The sequence below is a fragment of the Euleptes europaea genome, chromosome 5 (genome assembly GCF_029931775.1).
Source record: "Euleptes europaea isolate rEulEur1 chromosome 5, rEulEur1.hap1, whole genome shotgun sequence".
In the NCBI taxonomy this organism is placed as follows: Eukaryota; Metazoa; Chordata; class Lepidosauria; order Squamata; family Sphaerodactylidae; genus Euleptes; species Euleptes europaea.
Window position 1 is genome coordinate 14,226,756 of NC_079316.1, and position 18,519 is coordinate 14,245,274.

Below are 18,519 nucleotides of genomic sequence, written 5' to 3' on the forward strand. Positions count from 1 at the left end.
TGTGAATTTCCTGCATGGGGCAGTGGGTTGGACTAGATGACCCTGGTGGTCCCTTCCAACTCTATGATTCTATGGAGCAAGATATGGGAGAAAGAACTATTGTGTGTGTGGTTACATAAAAGTAAGAGCAGTCCATTTTAGCTCTTGCAACCATTGTGTGACTGTGATTGGGGCTGTGGCTGAGTGGAAGAACATCTGCTTGGCATACAGAAGGTCCCAGGTTCTAATCCCCGTCATCTCCAGTTAAAAGGATCAAGCAGTGGGTGATGTGAAAGACCTCAGCCTGAGACCCTGGAGAGTCGCTGCCAATCAGAGTAGACAATACGTGATGGACCATTGGTCTGATTCAGTATAAGATCGCTTAGGGTGTGTACTTACTTCTAATTGGGCAATTGGTTTCACCGGCAGAGTTGGAGCAGACAAGCTTGTGGAAGAAGGTCTGTTCAAATGATAGCTCACCCTACCTTGTTAGGTAGCATCTCAGTAAGTCCGAGATAATACAGTGATCCATTCTGAGTGCACAGGTCTAGAAGCAGAGGAGCATTTCTCTGAGATACCTTGTACCAATATATCTGAGATAAGCTTGTACTGCCTTCCTCATACCTTCTGGGGAGAAGGAAATCTTGAAGATGAAATGAACCAGACACTGACGAAGGAAAGCCTAGGTGTTCACCAGTCCTCCAGTCGAAACGTACAAGTCCTAAAAAAGAAAACAACTTATCTTATTCCTAATATATCAGACACAGTGCTAGGTGCTAAAAAAATTCTGTACCCAAGGCAGGACTGAAGGGGGCAAGGAAATCTACAGGACAATGTGGATGCGTCTCCTGACCATTGGGAACCTGAACCAGGCAATCCAGTTTCTAATATTTCTCCGGGAATTCTTGCAGCCGGAAGGGCTAGTAACATGCTTTTTTGATGCTGATAGAGGACCTTTACGTTTGCAACTTTTATCCCCAGGGGGTCATGTCAGTGGCACAATTGGAAACGCATGAACACATGAAGCTGCCTGATACTGAATCAGACCCTCAGTCCATCAAAGTCAGTATTGTCTACTCAGACCGGCAGCGGCTCTCCAGGGTCTCAGGCAGGGGTCTTTCACATCACCCACCTGCCTAGTCCCTTTAACTAGAGATGCCGGGGATTGAACCTGGGACCTTCTGGAGTGCTTAACCCCTTTCCTAATGCTAGTGTCCCAGTCCAAACTGGGTTTCAGCAACAGTAGTTTAAAAGGGGGGGGGAACCTTCTGGGACTCCATGGGAGCTGCATACATGGAATTCCTTTTATGAGGAACTTAGATCACGTTCTATTTCCCCCCTTTCAATATATAAATCTAATGCCTCTGTGTCCGATATAATGTCTTTTTTATTAAGCGACAGGGATCCCAAGGCTACATTGTCTGTGGCAAGATTTATTTCACTCCTTATATTTCACTTCAAACATTAGATTTAAAATTATGCTGTGGATCAAGGAGCTTCTAAGGGATAAAGGAAAGGAATTCCCTAATGCAGGGGTCCCCACCATGGTGCCTGCGGGCGCCATGGAGACTGCCGGCACCTTTCCTGGCGCCTGCCAAGTGCTTTTAGAAAGTGAGTGAGACCAGAGAGGGCTTTTGCCCAGCAAGACTTCTAGTTGGCCTGGCCACTGAAGGTTGGACTGGCTGTGCAGAATTTTTTAAACATTGCTGAAGCAGCAGCTTCCACCACTGCACAAGAACCTTCACTGAGTGACAGCAGTTTTCTGGCTGTGCCCTCTGTGTCATAATCCCAAAAGTGCCCGCAGGCTCGAAAAGCGTGGGGACCCCTGCCCTAGGGTTTCACCTGATTTTGCTGTCGTGCCCAGGAAGCTGGACTTCAAGGCCAGCAACCACTTCTTGTACGTTTTATGTGGAAATACACCTAGGGTTGCCAACCTCCCGGGACTAGCTGGAGATCTCCTGCTATTACAACTGATCTTCAGCTGATAGATTAGTTCGCCTGGAGAAAATAGCCGCTTTGGCAATTGGGCTCTACAGCATTGAATCATAGACTCATAGAGTTGGAAGGGACCACCAGGGTCATCAAGTCCAACCCCCTGCACAATGCAGGACATTCCCAACTACCTCCCCCCCCCACACCCCTAGTGACCAGAAGATGGCCAAGATACCCTCCCCAAACCCCGCCCTCTTCAGGCTCCGCCCCAAAACACTCCAGGTATTTCCCAACCCGGAGCTACACTATAGGCACAATCCTGAGTTTGGGTATCACCTAAGCCAGGAACATCGAACTCAAATGTTACGAGGGCCAGATGTGACATAAATGTCACTTGGTCGGGCTGGCCATGCCTCGCCAGCCCAGACTGGAAGTGAGGTGGTGGTGGTGGCTGCCTCGGCTGGCTCCCAGGCTGGATAAAAGCTCTCAAGGGGCCGGATCCGGCCCGCGGGCCTTATGTTTGACACCCCTGACCTAAGCCTTTAAAACGGAAGCATTCTCCCTAGTATGTTGGAGTCTGCCGGCTTTTAATTGTAGCATCCCAAATGCTTGTGTTAAGTATAACTTTTTTGTGGGGGGGAACATGAGTCAGCGTTAGGCAGGTGGCCGCTTTAGATTAATATAGCCAGAATTAGATTCCCATATGCAAAAAAAAATTAAATGAGCAATCTCTGGTCTGTCTGCTTTAAAATAAATAAATGCATGAATCCTCAAAAGCGCAGCAGAGTTGCTAGCTCAGCGGCTTAAACTTTCCAGAGCTATTAAACAAGTCTCCCACACTGGGTTGATCGAACACTGCCACAAAGCTGAACGTGAAGGAGAACGGTGGGAGAAACTGCAGTGGGAAATGTAATACTGGGAGACTGTTGTGGGTTTGGAGGATTCAACCATCTGAGAGCCATCCTAAGCATCACAGTTTGCACAAGCAGCCAAACATCTGACGGTAGAATGGCTATAAGTTCAAACTGGGGGGAGGGGGGAATACCATTTTAAAAATGTTATCTTATGTAAAAGCAAGAACTTGCTAGAAGAAAACTAGTGAATCAAGTAGAGAGGTTGCTGATGATCTAGTTTGTTTTTCCTTGGAGGAATTTTACGTTTGTGTTACATAGGACAGCGTTTCAAAAACGTGATACCTGGCTTTATTTAGAGTTTCATCCTGCTTTCCTCCCCATTGGGTTCCCAAAGTGGTTTACAACAGCATTCTTCCCTCTGCCAGATTACCCTCACAACAAACCAACGAGACAGAGAGAGTGACTGGCCCAACATCACCCATCAGGCTTCTTTGGCAAAACGGGGACTCGAACCTGGTTCTCCCATGTATCTAGAACGCAATGCCTTTTTAGATTTAAAATTATGCTGCTCAAGATCTGTGGATCAAGGAGCTTCTAAGGGATAAAGGAAAGGAATTCCCTAATGCAGGAGTCCCCACCATGGTGCCTGCGGGTGCCATGGAGACTGCCGGCACCTTTCCTGGCGCCTGCCAAGTGCTTTTAGAAAGTGAGTGAGACCAGAGAGGGCTTTTGCCCAGCAAGACTTCTAGTTGGCCTGGCCACTGAAGGTTGGATTGGCTGTGCAGAATTTTTTAAACATTGCTGAAGCAGCAGCTTCCACCACTGCACAAGAACCTTCACTGAGTGACAGCAGTTTTCTGGCTGTGCCCTCTGTGTCATAATCCCAAAAGTGCCCGCAGGCTCGAAAAGCGTGGGGACCCCTGCCCTAGGGTTTCACCTGATTTTGCTGTCGTGCCCAGGAAGCTGGACTTGAAGGCCAGCAACCACTTCTTGTACGTTTTATGTGGAAATACACCTAGGGTTGCCAACCTCCCAGGACTAGCTGGAGATCTCCTGCTATGACAACTGATCTCCAGCCAATAGAGATCAGTTCACCTAGATAAAATAGCCGCTTTGGCAATTGGATTCTATGGCACTGAAGTCCCTCCCCTCCCCAAACCCCACCCTCTTCAGGCTCTGCCCCAAAAACCTCCAGGTATTTCCCAACGTGGAGCTGGCAACTCTAAATACACCATAGGCACAATCCTGAGTTTGGATATCACCTAAGCCAGGGACGTCGAAATCAATTGTGACGAGGGCCGGATATAACATAAATGTTACTTGGTCAAGGCAGGCCATGCCTCGCCAGCATTCCTCCCTTCGCCAGATTACCCTCACAACAAACCAACGAGACAGAGTGACTGGCCCAACATCACCCATCAGGCTTCTTTGGCAAAACGGGGACTCGAACCTGGTTCTCCCATGTAACTAGAACACAATGCCTTTCATGAGGACCAGCCAAACGACACTGTTAAGTATCATTCGGTTGGTCCTAATTAAAATATTATGTGGATTGTGGTTTTGGTTTTTGGGGTTTGCTTTAGGACTAGCAGTGTCATAAAGAATTTCATTATCCTAGATTGTAGTCTAATACCCTAACCACTACGCCACACTAGCTCTTGCCTTTGGACTTGGGAGTCTGAAGTAGTGCATTCAGGACTCGTACCGTTTCATTCGGACTTCATTTCGCATCATATAGAGAACTAACCAGACATTCAGCAGAATGAAGCATAAATTTCTAAGACACTGTTTAAAAGGGATCTGTTAAAGGTCATTTTGAAATGAAAGCTGCGGTCCCTTCCATTGACGGTCCGATGCCCTTTTCAGCACTTCGCTGTTCTATCACCTTCTTCTGCTCCATGTAGAGCAGTGGTTCCCAACCTTTTTTTGACCAGGGACCACTAGGACTTTTTTGTTCGGTGCAGGGACCCCAAGGTTCAAAATAAAAATTCTGAGAATTTGAAAATAAACTTTAATCATAACTGTTAGTTAAACATTAAACTTAGAATAATATTTGAATATATTTTTTATAATAGAGAACTTTTAATTGAAAATATTAATTTATTATGGGTTTATAACTTTGTTTCGCGGACCTTAATTTTGTTCTCGCGGACCCCTGGGGGTCCATGGACACCTGGTTGGGAACCAGTGATGTAGAGACAAGGGAAGATGATAAAAAAGGAACAGCGTGTCGTGACTACGGCAGGAAAACTGGTGCTGCTGCCCCCTGTGTGTGTGTAAAGTGCCTTCAAGTCGCAGCCGACCCCCTTTTTGGGGTTTTCATGGCAAGAGACTGACAGAGGTGGTTTGCCAGTGCCTTCCTCTGCACAGCAACCCTGGTCTTCCTTGGTGGTCTCCCATCCAAATACTAACCAGGGCTGACCCTGCTTAGCTTCTGAGATCAGGCTAGCCTGGACCATCCAGGTCAGGCTGCCCCCTAGCAGTTGCATAAAATAAGACTACCATGCTTTTGTGAACATGCGGTTGGGAATTCTGGCCCAGTCAGGGTTCCCAGATATATTTCCATTGGGGGAGGAGTAAGAGGAGGAGGAGGAGGAGGAGGAGAAGAAGAGTTGGTTTTTATATGCCGACTTTCTCTACCACTTCAGGGAGAATCAAACCGGCTTACAATCTGCTTCCCTTCCCCTCCCCACAACAGACACCCTGTGGGGTAGGTGGGGCTGAGAGAGGTCTAAGAGAGCTGTGACTAGCCCAAGGTCACCCACCTGGCTTCATGTGGAGGAGTGGGGAAACCAACCCGGTTCTCCAGATTAGCATTCACCGCTCACGTGGAGGAGTGGGGAATCAAACCCGGTTCTCCAGATCAGAGTCCACTGCTCCAAACCACCGCTCTTAACCACTACACACTGCTGGCTCTCCAGAAATTGGCATTATTAATTAGTTTCTTGCTCCACCTTTCTTCTGTCATAGAATTCAAGGTGAGCTGAGACTCTTTTGGGTAGTTTGAGTGTCAGACTAGGATCTGGGAGGTTCAAACCCCCACTCTGCTATAGAAGCTGGCCAGGTGAACTTGGGCCAGTTGCATACTCTCAGCCCAAGCTCTCACAGGGTTGTTGTGAGGAAAAAATGGAGGACAGTGATGTAAGCCTCTTTGGGTCCACATTGGGAAAGAAGAAGAAAAATAAAAAGAGTTGGTTTTTATTCCCCACTTTTCTCAACCAAAAGGAGTCTCAAAGCAGCTTACAATCACCTTCCCTTCCCCTACCCACAACAGACAGGTGAGGCTGAGAGAGCTCGAAGAGAGCTGTGACTAGCCCAAGGCCACCCAGCTGGCTTCATGTGGAGGAGTGGGGAAACCAACCAGGTTCACCAGATTAGAGTCCACTACTCATGTGAAGGAGTGGGGAATCAAACCTGTTTCTCCAGAGTTTGACGCTCTTAACCACTACACCACGCTACCTCTCACGCTGGTGGGGTATGAATGAAGTAAATAAATAACTATTATAGGGTCAGAGTAGGACTGGGGAGACACAGGTGCAAATCCTCTGAGGGTTCCCAGAAGAAATACTGGGAGTCTGATCAAGGTGTCTGATATGGGTACCTGTTTATTCCAACAGCGCTCATAGCAGCTCTTTGGGGCTAATTCAGGTTGGGAAAATGATACAGAGTGTCATGCCTGACTTTTGGCGGCAGAAAGTGCTGTCAAGTCGCAGCTGATTTATGGCGACCCCATAGGGCAGGGGTGGGGAACCTTTTTTCCACCAAGGGCCATTTGGATATTTACTACATCATTTGCAGGCCATACTAAATTATCAACTTAAAAATTAGCCGACGAAGCCCCAAGAAGGCAGTTGCCCCAGATGACCCACCCCCCGGCGCAGGCAGGCATCCAACCGGCAGCGCACTTGCCCACCTGGTGGCACAAGATGGTCTGTTGCACCAGCCAGGCGTAGCTGTCCAGCCACATGCTGGAGTTGCTCCTGCTTCGCATGGTCGGGGCCGATTCTACAGCCAGCTCCTGCTACCTGTGCCTGCAGGGGTGAAATGAGGACACACCGGCTAAGAACTTGCCCTCCCCCGGGAATTCTGGCCCTGCCTCCTTTAACCCCTCCATTGTCGCCACTTCCGCCCCCAGCCCTCTTGTAGTACAGAGGGAATACGTTTCTCCACAGCCCGGGTGGGAAAGGGTTAACACAGTTTCTTGGGCGGTCCTAGCAGCTCCATGGCTAACAACTCTTCTGCAAGGGGGAAAAATGGTTCCTTTTCTTGGCAAAACAAACTCACATCCGCCTTGAATGGAGGCTATTCCTGTCTGTGGGAGGGGGCGGATCGTCAGTCTTAGATCCTTCTGGGCTAGAGATCTGCCAGGACCCACGAAGGGCCAGACCAAATGATTTCGCAGGCCTTAAACGGGCCTTAGACGTTCAGAGGTGGTTGGCCGTTGCAACCCTGGACTTCCTTGGCGGTCTCCCAAGTACTAACCAGGACTCACCCTGCTTAGCTTCCGAGATCGGAGGAGATCAGGCTAGCCTGGGCCACCCAGCCCTCAGCCATTCAACCTTCAGCCATGAAGCTCAGTGGCTGCTCATACTGTCAGCCTCAGTAGCCGACCTTACAGGGTCATTGCAAGACTTAAAGGAGCCACCGATGCTTTCCTGACTCCTTGGAGGAAAGGTGAGATAAAAATGTCATCGGAAGAAAGAAGATGGGGGGGGGCGGGGGGTCTCCTGATGATGCAACGTGGGCCCAACCATGAAATGGTTAAAAGGATTTGCCCTCTCCCCGTCTCTGCTCTTGTGTCCTTGACGGCTGCCCCTCAAGCTGAGATTTGGCATTTGCATTGCTTTCCTCATCACGGGGATAAAGCTGATAGGAAAAGCTTGGCTGATGAATGTAATTGTGTCATAGAATCAGAGCTGGAAGGGACCACCAGGGTCATCTAGTCCAACCCCCTGCACAATGCAGAAAATTTACAACTACCCTCCCCCCACACCCCCAGTGACCCCCACTACATGTCCAGAAGTTGACCAAGATGCATTCCCTCTCATCATCTGCTTAAGATCATAGAATCAGCATTGCTGACAGATGGCCATCTAACCTGTGCTTAAAAACCTCCAGGGAAGGAGAGCTTACCGCCTCCCGAGGAAGCCTGCTCCACTGAGGAACCGCTCTGTTAGAAAATTCTTCCTAATGTCTAGAGTCTAGACGGAAACTCTTTTGATTTAATTTCAACCCGTTGTTTCTGGTCCGACCTTCTGGGGCAACAGAAAACAACTCGGCACCATCCTCTATGTGACAGCCCTTCAAGTACTTGTCCTGCAGGAGCAGGGCCCTGCCACACGAGGCCCCTGCATGCTGGAAAAAGCAGGGCCTTTTGCCAGAGGTTAAGTTAGAGGGGGTTTGGAAGAAGCGCACTGCTGAGGACTGCCTGTGCTGGTTGCCGTCTGCCATACATAGTGCAAAGATCCCCTGTGGACCTGAGACGCTCAGTTATCCAGTCATCCGGTGGGACACGCTCAACATCGCCGGGAAGGTTGATGTTCAGCCAGCATTTTACCAGCCCCAACCCGAACAATTAGCCCGTTGGCAAGTTGCCAAACTCAGAAGACGCAAAGCTAGAGAAAGCCACCGCTGATCCGTCGCAGGTGCATGAGCCTGTCCGATAAGGTGCCAAGAGGGTGTGACTGGTTGCACATTGGAATGCTAGCGCATGCATGTTCTGCTGCCACATTGAAGGACTGCGGCAAAGGCTGGCTCCATTTCGGGGTGTGTGCATGTGCATTTGGTAACACTGCCCCCGTCTCCCGGCCCAGACTCTTATTCTCACTCCTCCTTGGCGTCTCCCTTCAGGCCAGGCCCTCAGGAGGCCCAGAATCCAACACTCCAGGCAGAGAAGGTGAAGGTCAAGTAGAAGAAGAAGAAGAGTTGGTTTTTATATGCCGACTTTCTCTACCATTTAAGGGAGATTCAAACTGGCTCACAACCACCTTCCTTTCCCCTCCCCACAACAGACACCCTGTGAGGTAGGTGGGGCTGAGAGAGTGTGACTAGCCCAAGGTCACCCAGCTGCCTTCATGTGGAGGAGCGGGGAAACAAATCCAGTTCACCAGATGAGTCGGAGGAGCGGGGAATCAAACCCGGTTCTCCAGATCAGAGTCCGCCACTCCAAACAGCTCTCCCATGTCAAGGGGTCTCGGTCAAGTGTTTTTGACCATTTATGCACGGGATGGTTTGCCTTGGGTTTGCCGCTCTCTAGATGCCCATTCCCCCCATCCGAATTCTCCAAACTCTGCATGGGGGGGCTTATGGTTGAGCTTTGAGACTATGGATGGGGAAATTGGGAATTATTAAGGGATATGAATTAATCTAATTCAAAGTGTCAGGAGTAACCAAATTACCAAAGTTAAAAAAATGTACTGTAAGATTGACAGCTTTGATTTATTATAATGAATGAGAATTGAATACAAAGAGAGAAACATGGATATTAAATGGACTGAGGAGGGGAGAGGGGAAGTTAAATATATGCATTTGTTTAGAGATAAGACAGGAATCTTTTATACTATGTACTTTATGAACTGAAAAAGAACTAAGATTGTAAACCAATCTGAAAATAATAATAAATTTTTTAAAAAAAGAGAATATGGATGGGGAAAATGTGCATCTGGAGGGCGGCAGACCCTAGGCAAAACCTCCCGTGCAATGGCAAATTTTAAATCAATGGGCAAATGTTGCTTTCCGCCGCGCGGGGGTTCTCGGCTCGAGGGCGAGCCGCCTTCCTGGAAGGGCGGGCCCGGGGGAAGGCGGCTCGCCCTCGAGCCGAGAACCGCCGCGCGGCGGAAAGCAACATTTGCCCATTGATTTAAAATTTGCCATTGCAAAAAAAAATTGCTTTTAGGAAGCAAAATTTTCCCATTGGTTTAAAATTTGCCATTGCAAAAAAAAAAAATTGCCTCCTCCTTTGCACGCCGGGCTTTGCCCTCTGCAGCAGCCAGCCAGGCAGCCGGCGGCCGAGCGCGCGCGCCGGGCTTTCGAACGAGGCCCGGATGGCGCGCGCTCCTCTCTGGGCGGAGGGGCGGAGGGAGGGGAAGAGGCGCCGTCCAGCAGCAGCAGCAGCGGCAGCAGCAGGGGGCGGGGGGAGGAGGAGGAGGAGGAGGCGAGGAAGAGCCATGAAGGAGCCAAGGAGGCCGCTCAAAAGAGTCCGCCTGAAAAAGCAGCCGGCAGAGTTCTGAAGGAGGCGGCTGCAGCCGGAGTTTGCATTGCAAACCATTGCATTGCAAACCCTCCTCATCCAAGAGGCTGCTGCTCCTTTTTTTTGCTTCTGCCTGCCCGGCCGGCTTCCTCTCGGGAGCCCCAAAGGACAGCTCGCCGGTGCACGGTTGCACGCCCCCCCCTCCACGCAAGAGGGGAGCCGGGCGAGCAGCAAGAAGAAGAGGAGGAGGAGGAGGTCACCCGCGAGCAACAGAGGCGGCCGGCTCCCCGGCTCCCGACCCCTCGCCTCTTTTGCACCCAGGACTCAGGCTTCTTTATTTTTTTCGTTTCTTGCAGTTGCAGAGGAGGGGGGGTCCAGCGCCCTCCTACTCTCCCCCCCCCCCAAGACCACGCTCCGTCGGCCTCGGGGGGACCCTGAAGCAGGCGGAGCAGAATGTACCAGGGACACATGCAGGTAAAGCCGGCCGGCGGGGGAAGTTTCTCCGGGGAGGGGAAGGGAATCGCGGGGGGGGGGGAGAGAACCGGCGTCGCCTTTTGCTGCTCCGTGCAACAGGTGCAAGAGCCCGGCTTCGGGGAGGTCAACTTTGCAAGCAACTTCGGGGGGGGGAAGGGAGGGGAGGCCGTCCCCCCCTCCTGGCGTGCACCCGCTGCCCTTGTCGCCGGGACGCACGTGGGGACGGGACGACGCGTCTCTTTCCCCGCGCCGCTTGGGAGGGGGGGGGAAACGCGATGGATGTCAAGTGAAGGGCACCGGATCCGGTGTGCGTGTCGCTTGGCCAGGGCTGCACGGGGGGGGGGGGGGGCTCCGGAGAAACTCCGCTTCGGGGTCCGGGAGGGGGAGGGGGCGACAGGGCATTGCAACCATTGCAACCCCTTCCCCCGTCTCTCGCTCAGACGGCCCAGCAAACAAACCCAACCCAACCCAAAAAACCCCAAAATGACTTTGGGAAGGGGTTTGCGCTTGCAAACGCTTGGGGTTGCCTCCCGATTCTCACGACCCCAAAGCCAGGGACGGCTCCTGGCTGACCCTCTGCCGGGAGAAACCGCTGTCCGCTGTGCCTGTAACCTTGACTCCCCCCCCACCTTCCCTCTTCACGTGGTCCCTTGTCCCTTAAAGAAAACCGGTGTTTTATTTATTATTTTTTATTTAGGGCGAAAACGCACGGGAGGTTTTGCCTTGGGTTTTGCAACTCTCGAAATGCACGTTTCCCCCCCCCCCCCAGCCAGATGATCAAAAGTCAATAAGCCCCCGTTGTTGTGTATGTATGACTTAACACCCATGCAGAGTTTGGAGAATTCAGATGGGGAGAATGGGCATCTTGAGAGCGGCAAAGCCAAGGCAAAACCTCTCGGGCATTTTTGCCCCCAGGAAGAAAGCCCCAGGATTGCTTCTCCTTTCCTGGACAGCCGATCATGTATGGTTCCATCTCCCCCTTTCCCAAAAGCAAATACTTCCCCCCCCCCACCATGACCTTTCCCCTGTGGCTCCAGATTTATAGGGAACGTGTGGATGTGTTTGCAGAAAGAGGTGGAGTAGGGGAGGGGGGAGATCTCGGTCCTCTTCCCCTCTTAATGGGCTGTCATTCGGGGCCATGCCTAAGCTTGTCCATCAGCCTTTGACCAGGGCGGTGTCAGCCTGCGGGATGCATAGGGAGGGTGAGGCGGGAAAGATGAACCGGCTTCTTGACTCAGCACATCTGGATTCGTGTAAAAAGGAGGACGCTCGGATAAACTCTCGTCTCAGCTAGGACGCTCGTATAACTCTTGTGGATAACATAAGGAGCGAAAATGTGTTGCGTGGGGATACTTACGGGAGGTCTTCCTGAAAAGGAAGCCGAAACGAGAATAAAGAGAGCCGAAATACCGGTCGTGTGTTAGGTTGTAGTTTAAAAGCGCTCCTTGCTTTGGCCATAATGAAAGCCTTCTCCGCTTGAAATCCTGCTACAAACCGGAGGATAGGCCTGCGTGTAGCACTGTAATAATTTAGACAAACCCACAAACTAGTTAAGCAGAAGTTTGTCTTTTTAAGCACATGGGGTTTTGCCTCACTGAACTCAGCGGGACTCTCTTCGTACAGAATCATGCCGCCAGCTAACATATTTCTGTGGATTTCAGTGGGTTTCAGTGGGTGTGTGTGTAGGGGGGGAAGTAATTTAACCACATTGGAGTTAGGGGTTGGGTTCGATATCTTGAGTCTGTGTAAACTCTTGTGAGTAGAGCATAAATCCTATTGTGAACTGAGCACATGGTATAATTACAGAGAGGAAATCTCATTATGTTAGTACATCTTAATTTAGTTGCCGTGAGAAAAAATAGTATTTCCTTCTTTTAAATGATGAGCATCTAGGTGTGCAGACCTGAATATATTCTTAACAGTTGGTAAACGTCAGCTGTTTTAAGTCGTAACCTATAATCCAGGTCTCAGAGGCATTTTTTTCTGGCGTCCAGAATAGTCTCGCTAAACAAATCGGATATTAAATTTTTCCCAAAAAAAAGTCAGCTAGGTTGAAAATGCCAGTCGCTCCCTTTAATGCACAGAAGGCAGCCGGGGGGTGGGGATGTAGTCTTTCTCAAAGTTATAGGCTGCCAACCTGTCGTGTTTATTGAGAAATGAGCAAGATTCTGGTGGAACTTTCTTCCGAGTAATTAAACTAACATTCGCAGCCGTCATTTATTTGTTTTCAGTTGTTGACCCAATGTAAAATGTTCAATAAACTGGAATAAATCTGCTACTTTAAAAAAATCCTTTCCCCCCCAGTTCATGTATAATGATACGTTCTTTAACTGTATGGTGTGCAGCTTCATAGCTAATTCATTTCCTGTAAGACAGTAATTGCCTTGTGCTTACCAATGCTGTCCTGGAATTGGGACTTCTTAACAGTTGGTGAGAGATTTGTGAAACCTCCCGTATATTTATCTCAGCCAGCCACAAATTCCCTGAGGAAAGGCACGTGGCTTCTAGGATCCAGTTCCTTTCAACAGTTTTTAGGTATTGATCCGTTCAGATAACCCAGATCCTTTGGGCTCCATCCATTCTTCCCAGTCCTTATTGCATACACAATCGGGCTCGGTTCTGTTTCTGTGGAGACTTTTCCGGAGTACCATGCTTGGTTTGTGCTTCGTAGTTCTGAGAGGAACAGGGACAGAGGATGTCGTAAAAAGGGCCCAGAGGAAAAATCCCGTGAGGACTGATGGGTTCCACCGCACGGCTGGGATCTAAAGGACGATCTCAGTTGGGCCTGGCCCGATGGGGCTTTTAACTTTACGAGAAACCCTCAAGATGTGCCATGAACCGCCCTGAGCAGGGGCTTGAGACGCACAAGTCAAAACCTTGGCTGGGTGTGCTGTGCTTGTTGCGCGGTCTGTTGGATCTAGGCACCGTGTTTAGCCTAGAAAGCTGGAGAGATGCTGGGTGTTTTCAGATACTAGAAAGAATCTAGATACGAGAAAGAATGAGGGCCAGCAAAGAAGCAGCGGCTCGAATTAGGGATGGGTAACTGGAGATCTGATGCACCTTTCTGTAAAGAAGGTGTGTTGTATCTGGTTCTCCAGTATAGTTCCAGATACCAAGTAAGCCACTCTTGGGCTCCTGCGTTCTCCCATGTAAGCCAAGACCTAGCAAAGGACTCGTGAAGTCTTTTTCCTCCATACAAACAGCAACAGAGACACGGAAGCCATCATGATATAGTGTAGTTAAGAGTGTCGCACTAGAAGAGAGAGCCAGCGTGGTGTAGTGGTTAAGAGTGGTGGCTTGGAGCGGTGGGCTCTGATCTGGAGAACCGGGTTCGATTCCCAACTCCTCCACATGAGCGGTGGACGCTAATCTGATGAACCAGGTTGGTTTCCTCACTCCTACACATGATGCCAGCTGGGTGACCTTGGGCTAGTCACAGTTCTCTGTGAACTTTCTCAGCCCCACCTGCCTCAGAGGGTGTCTGTTGTGGGAGGGGAAGGGAAGGTGATTGTAAGCCGGTTTGAGTCCCCCTTTAAGTGATAGAGAAAGGGGGCATATGAAAACCAACTCCTCTTCTCCTAGAACTGGGGAGGCCCGGGTTCAAATCGTGCTCAGCCATGAAGTTCACTGGGTGGTTTTGGGCCAGCCCCTCTCTCTCAGCCTAACCCACTTCACAGAGGTGTTGTGAGGGGAGAACAGGGTGTGTGTGTGCGCTTGTGGGGGGAAACCTTGTACGTCACCCCGAGCTGTTAGGAGGAAGGGTAGGATAAAGGTGTGATGGATCTGTGAGGGTTGGTCCAGGTTTACCTCAGACAGCCACGACTGAGGTGAGGCGGATTAGGAGGGACTCTGACCGAGCCTTTGTTTCCCTTCAGGTGGTCTTGGGTGGTGGTGGGGGGTGCCTGCCAGTGTATTAAAGTGGGATTGAGAAAGAGCCCTTTGCCTGTGCCTTGAAGTATTTTGCCAAAGGCTCTCCCGCTGTCCATACGGAAAGGGTTAAAGAGACCTTTGGCTGGTTCAGTTTGTGCTGCAGTGGGCAGAGTCAGTGTCAAGGGGGGGGGGTCCTTTCTCGGTTCGTAATGTGGCCCCCGTGAATCATTAGACCGGATATTTAAAGTAAAGGGATTGCAGATTGGAGTAAAGACTACAAAGAATGTCTTGGCACCAAGAGCCCTCCAGCGCTGGAATAAGATGCCCTGGAAGGTTGTGGAAGTTTTCAAGGAAGGTAAGGCAGATCTTGGGACGCTTTCGATATAAAATGTACGATTTTCTTTGCTCTGGTTTTAGTCCTGTTTAAATCGGTCGGATTAACTTTTATTTACATTGCCTCGACTGAGCGGATAAGGCTGACGGCGTCATTCTTCTTGGCTTGTGGAAAAGCTCTCCTCTGCCCCGCCTGTATTTGTTTTTGAATGGCTACGGTTTCTGAGAATGAACACCATCGGCTAAAAAGGACCTCATCAAAGATCTGCTTGCTGTCTTCATAAACTTCTCCAAAGCCTTCCAATCTGCAAGAGAACCATCGACTTAAAAAAAAAAATCCTAAGCAAAGTTAGACCTTTCTGAGCCCATGGATTTCAGTGGACTCTTATTTAGGATTGCACTCTTAGGCTCTTTAGTGTTAAGACTGTTATGATTAAGAGAGAAAGGAAATATGCATCCTCGACAGGAGATGAAGTGTTGAAAGAAGCCCATTGTTTACACAGATGGGTTGGAGAGCGAGCGTCAAACACTAACTTGGGGATTGGAAACTAATTTAGAAATCTTGGTCCGGCAACGGATTTGGGGGCAAGTGAGTATCTCTGGAAATGACACCCATCTTGATAAGCTGAGCTGTTGTGTGTAATCTCGCCTTATATTTTCAAAAACCCCAATTAGCCTGGGGGGACAGCAAATATAAAGGAACTGTAGGAATATTAAGGGATGGTAAAATTCCTTCCACTCTAGCCATTTTTCTGCTCAAAGTCCACAAGCCGTTTTTCTGTTTGCAGGGGAAAGAGACCCTCTTCCCACCACCATTATGTACATAGAATCATAGAGTTGGAAGAGACCCCCGGGGTCATCTAGTCCAACCCCCTGCACAATGCAGGAAATTCACAACTACCTCCTCCCCACACCACCAGTGAACCCTACTCCATGCCCAGAAGATGGCCAAGATGCCCACCCTCTCGTCATCTGCCTAAGGTCATAGAATCGGCATTGCTGACAGATGGCCATCTAGCCTCTTCTTAAAAACCTCCAGGGAAGGAAAGCCCACCACCTCCCGAGAAAGCCTGTTCCACTGAGGAACCGCTCTAACTGTTAGAAAGTTCTTCCTAATGTCCAGACGGAAACTCTTTTCATTTAATTTCAACCTGTTGGTTCTGGTCCGACCTTCTGGAGCAACAGAAAACAACTCGGCACCCTCCTCTATATGACAGCCCTTCAAGTACTTGGGAGATGGTTATCATATCACCTCTCAGTCTTCTCCTCTTCAGGCTAAACATACCCAGCTCCTTCCACCTTTCCTCATAGGACTTGGTCTCCAGACCCCTCACCATCTTTGTTGCCCTCCTCTGGACATGTTCCAGCTTCTCTACATCTTTCTTAAATTGCGGTGCCCAAAGATGAACACAGTACTCTAGGTGAGGTCTAAACAGAGTAGAGTAAAGCGATACCATCACTTCATATGATCTAGACACTATACTTCTGTGGATACAGCCCAAGATCGCATTTGCCTTTTTAGCTGCTGCATCACACTGTTGACTCATGCTCAGTGTTTGGTCTACTAAGATCCCGAGATCCTTTTCAGACACACTACTGCTCAGACAAGTCTCCCCCATCCTATAATTATGCATTTGATTTTTCCTACCTAATCGCAGAACTTTATATTGATCTTTGTTAAAGTGCATTTTATTTGTTTTAGCCCAATTCTCCAGCCTAAATGCTGTCAAGTCTCAGCTGACCCCAGCAAGGGACTTTCAAGGCAAGTGAGAAGCAGAGGTGGTTGGCCATTGGCTTCCTCTGCAAAGCCTTCCTTGTTGGACTCCCATGCAAGTACCAACCCTGCTTAGCTTCTGAGGTCTGAGACTGGGCTGTACCAGGCTACCCTCTCCCATCACCATTAGTGCCCCTTAAATTTGAAGCTTACAAAGGCTGCTTTTGGTTTAAGAAAAATGGCAGGGGAAAGATATGCAGTCCAGCCCCTGACCTGGTTACACTAGAACACCTGATTTCGGACCAAGGTTTCTACAGACAAGAAGTCTCAGTGGCTGGCACTTAGCCATTCCCATGGAGAAATGAACTGTAGATCACAGAAGCGGCTGGCAGCAATTCTACTCATTGCTTTTAAAAAAAATCTTGATGGCTAGAAACCGCTGCTGGCTGTTCCGATGACTGGGCAGTTATACAATATGATTTCTGCCTGAGATAATGGCTATTGAGTAATTTTAGCAGGGTGGTTAAGCCTGGAATCATGCACTGTGGAATAAAAGTATGAATCTTGGCACACTGAGACATTACCCATATGAATTATTTTTTGATGTGGTTCCTGGTAAGCCAAACTCCCTGATGGGCAGAAAAGCGAGAGGTATGTATTTTTGTCATAGGGTGTTTTTTTTTTCTTCTTGTTCTAACCTTATACTTTAAATGAAACTAGGGTGGCTAAGGTGTGTTAACTCTGCTCACTTCCCCAGGCTACGAGAGTGTTGTGAGGTGGGGAACTCCCAATCCAAACGCTGAACTGTATTGCCTATGGGGCTAGGATTGCTTTTTGGGAAGCCTGCAGTTATCTCTCTTAGCCTGCAGGGAGCGCTGCCATTTTCCATAGTTTGTGATTTAGGGTTTTCTGACAAACTACGGTTTGTCACAAAGGTAGCAGCGTTCAGTCATTGAACTGAGCACGAGGGAGCTGGAAGAAGTTCATGAATCTGGGCTCAGACTCATTCATTATGCTTGTATCTTATTTACATTGTTTCTAGTGAACGACTGGCATATTAGGTTTGCCAGCTCCAGGTTAAGAAATTCCTGGAGATTTGGGGGGCGGGGGAGCCTGGGAAGGAGTGGGTTCAGGGAGGGGAGGGAGTACAGTATAATGCCGTAGAGTCCACCTTCCAAAGCAGACATTTTCTTCCGGGGAACTGATTTTGTAGTCTGGAGACCAGTTGTAATTTTGAGAGATCTCCAGGCCCCACCTGGCTGTTGGCAACCATACGTGGCACACATATTTATGTTATTTTAAATGACATTGGGTGAGATCCATCATGGTGTAGCGGTTTGTGTATTGGACTAGGAATGGGCAGACCAAGGTTCAAGTGCCACCAAGTGCCACCTGCTAAGTGACTAGGCCAGTCATTCTCTGTTAGAGTAACTTACCTTGCAGGGTTGTTGTGAGGATGAAACAGAGGAAAGGAGAGCCCTGAGTTCCTTGGAGGAAGGGTGGGATAAAAATGTAGTTAATAAATATATGATTCTAAACTTTGTTGTGATTATTCACTTCCCTTATTTTTACTGTCTACGCATGCACATTTTATAGTTGTCATCTAATTTTGTTGGGAGCCTACAAACACTGGCCCCTTATGCTTGGTAATTAGCAGCGCATTCCAGGCTGAACCGTCACTCCAGACATCACTGCGAAGCCGGCGCATACCTGCTTCGCTTTTCTTAAGAGTCCCTTTAACCCAGTCTTTCGTATTTGCTCTGCCCCCGCATCGAGGCAGTCACTGAAGGAAGCATGCAGAATCACAGCTGCGGCTTAGCTATGCAAACTACTATTTTTAATGGCTATGCAAACGAAGGGGGTGGAATTTGTTTGACTTTCTCCTCTTGCATTCCGGACAGCGAATGGTCATTTTAAAGGTCGGGTTTAAAAAAGGAGCTTTGAGCGAGCATCAAAATCGACACTGCATAAATGGCCACTGTTTTGTGCCTCCTCTGTATGTAGCTAGTGTCCATAAGAAAACTGGGGGTGGGGGGAACAAAACTCATTTATTTCAGAGCAGGATTTAATGTGAAGATGGAACTGTATTATCTGACAAAGTGAGCTTTGACTCACAAAAGGTTCCAACCTAGAAAATGCTATTGGTCTTTAAGGTGCCACTGGACTCCAGTGTT

At 49.1% G+C, this 18,519-nt stretch overlaps 1 protein-coding gene across 1 annotated transcript in view; it reads left to right on the forward strand.

The window, feature by feature from the left end:
- The first annotated feature begins 10,382 nt into the window (after positions 1-10,382).
- Positions 10,383-18,519, forward strand: part of PEX5L (peroxisomal biogenesis factor 5 like) — a 195,364-nt gene continuing 187,227 nt past the window's right edge. Inside the window, exon 1 of the mRNA XM_056849561.1 lies at positions 10,383-10,428. Coding sequence (XP_056705539.1) covers positions 10,408-10,428 — 21 coding nt within the window. The 5' untranslated portion in view covers positions 10,383-10,407. The remainder of the gene's footprint in view (positions 10,429-18,519) is intronic.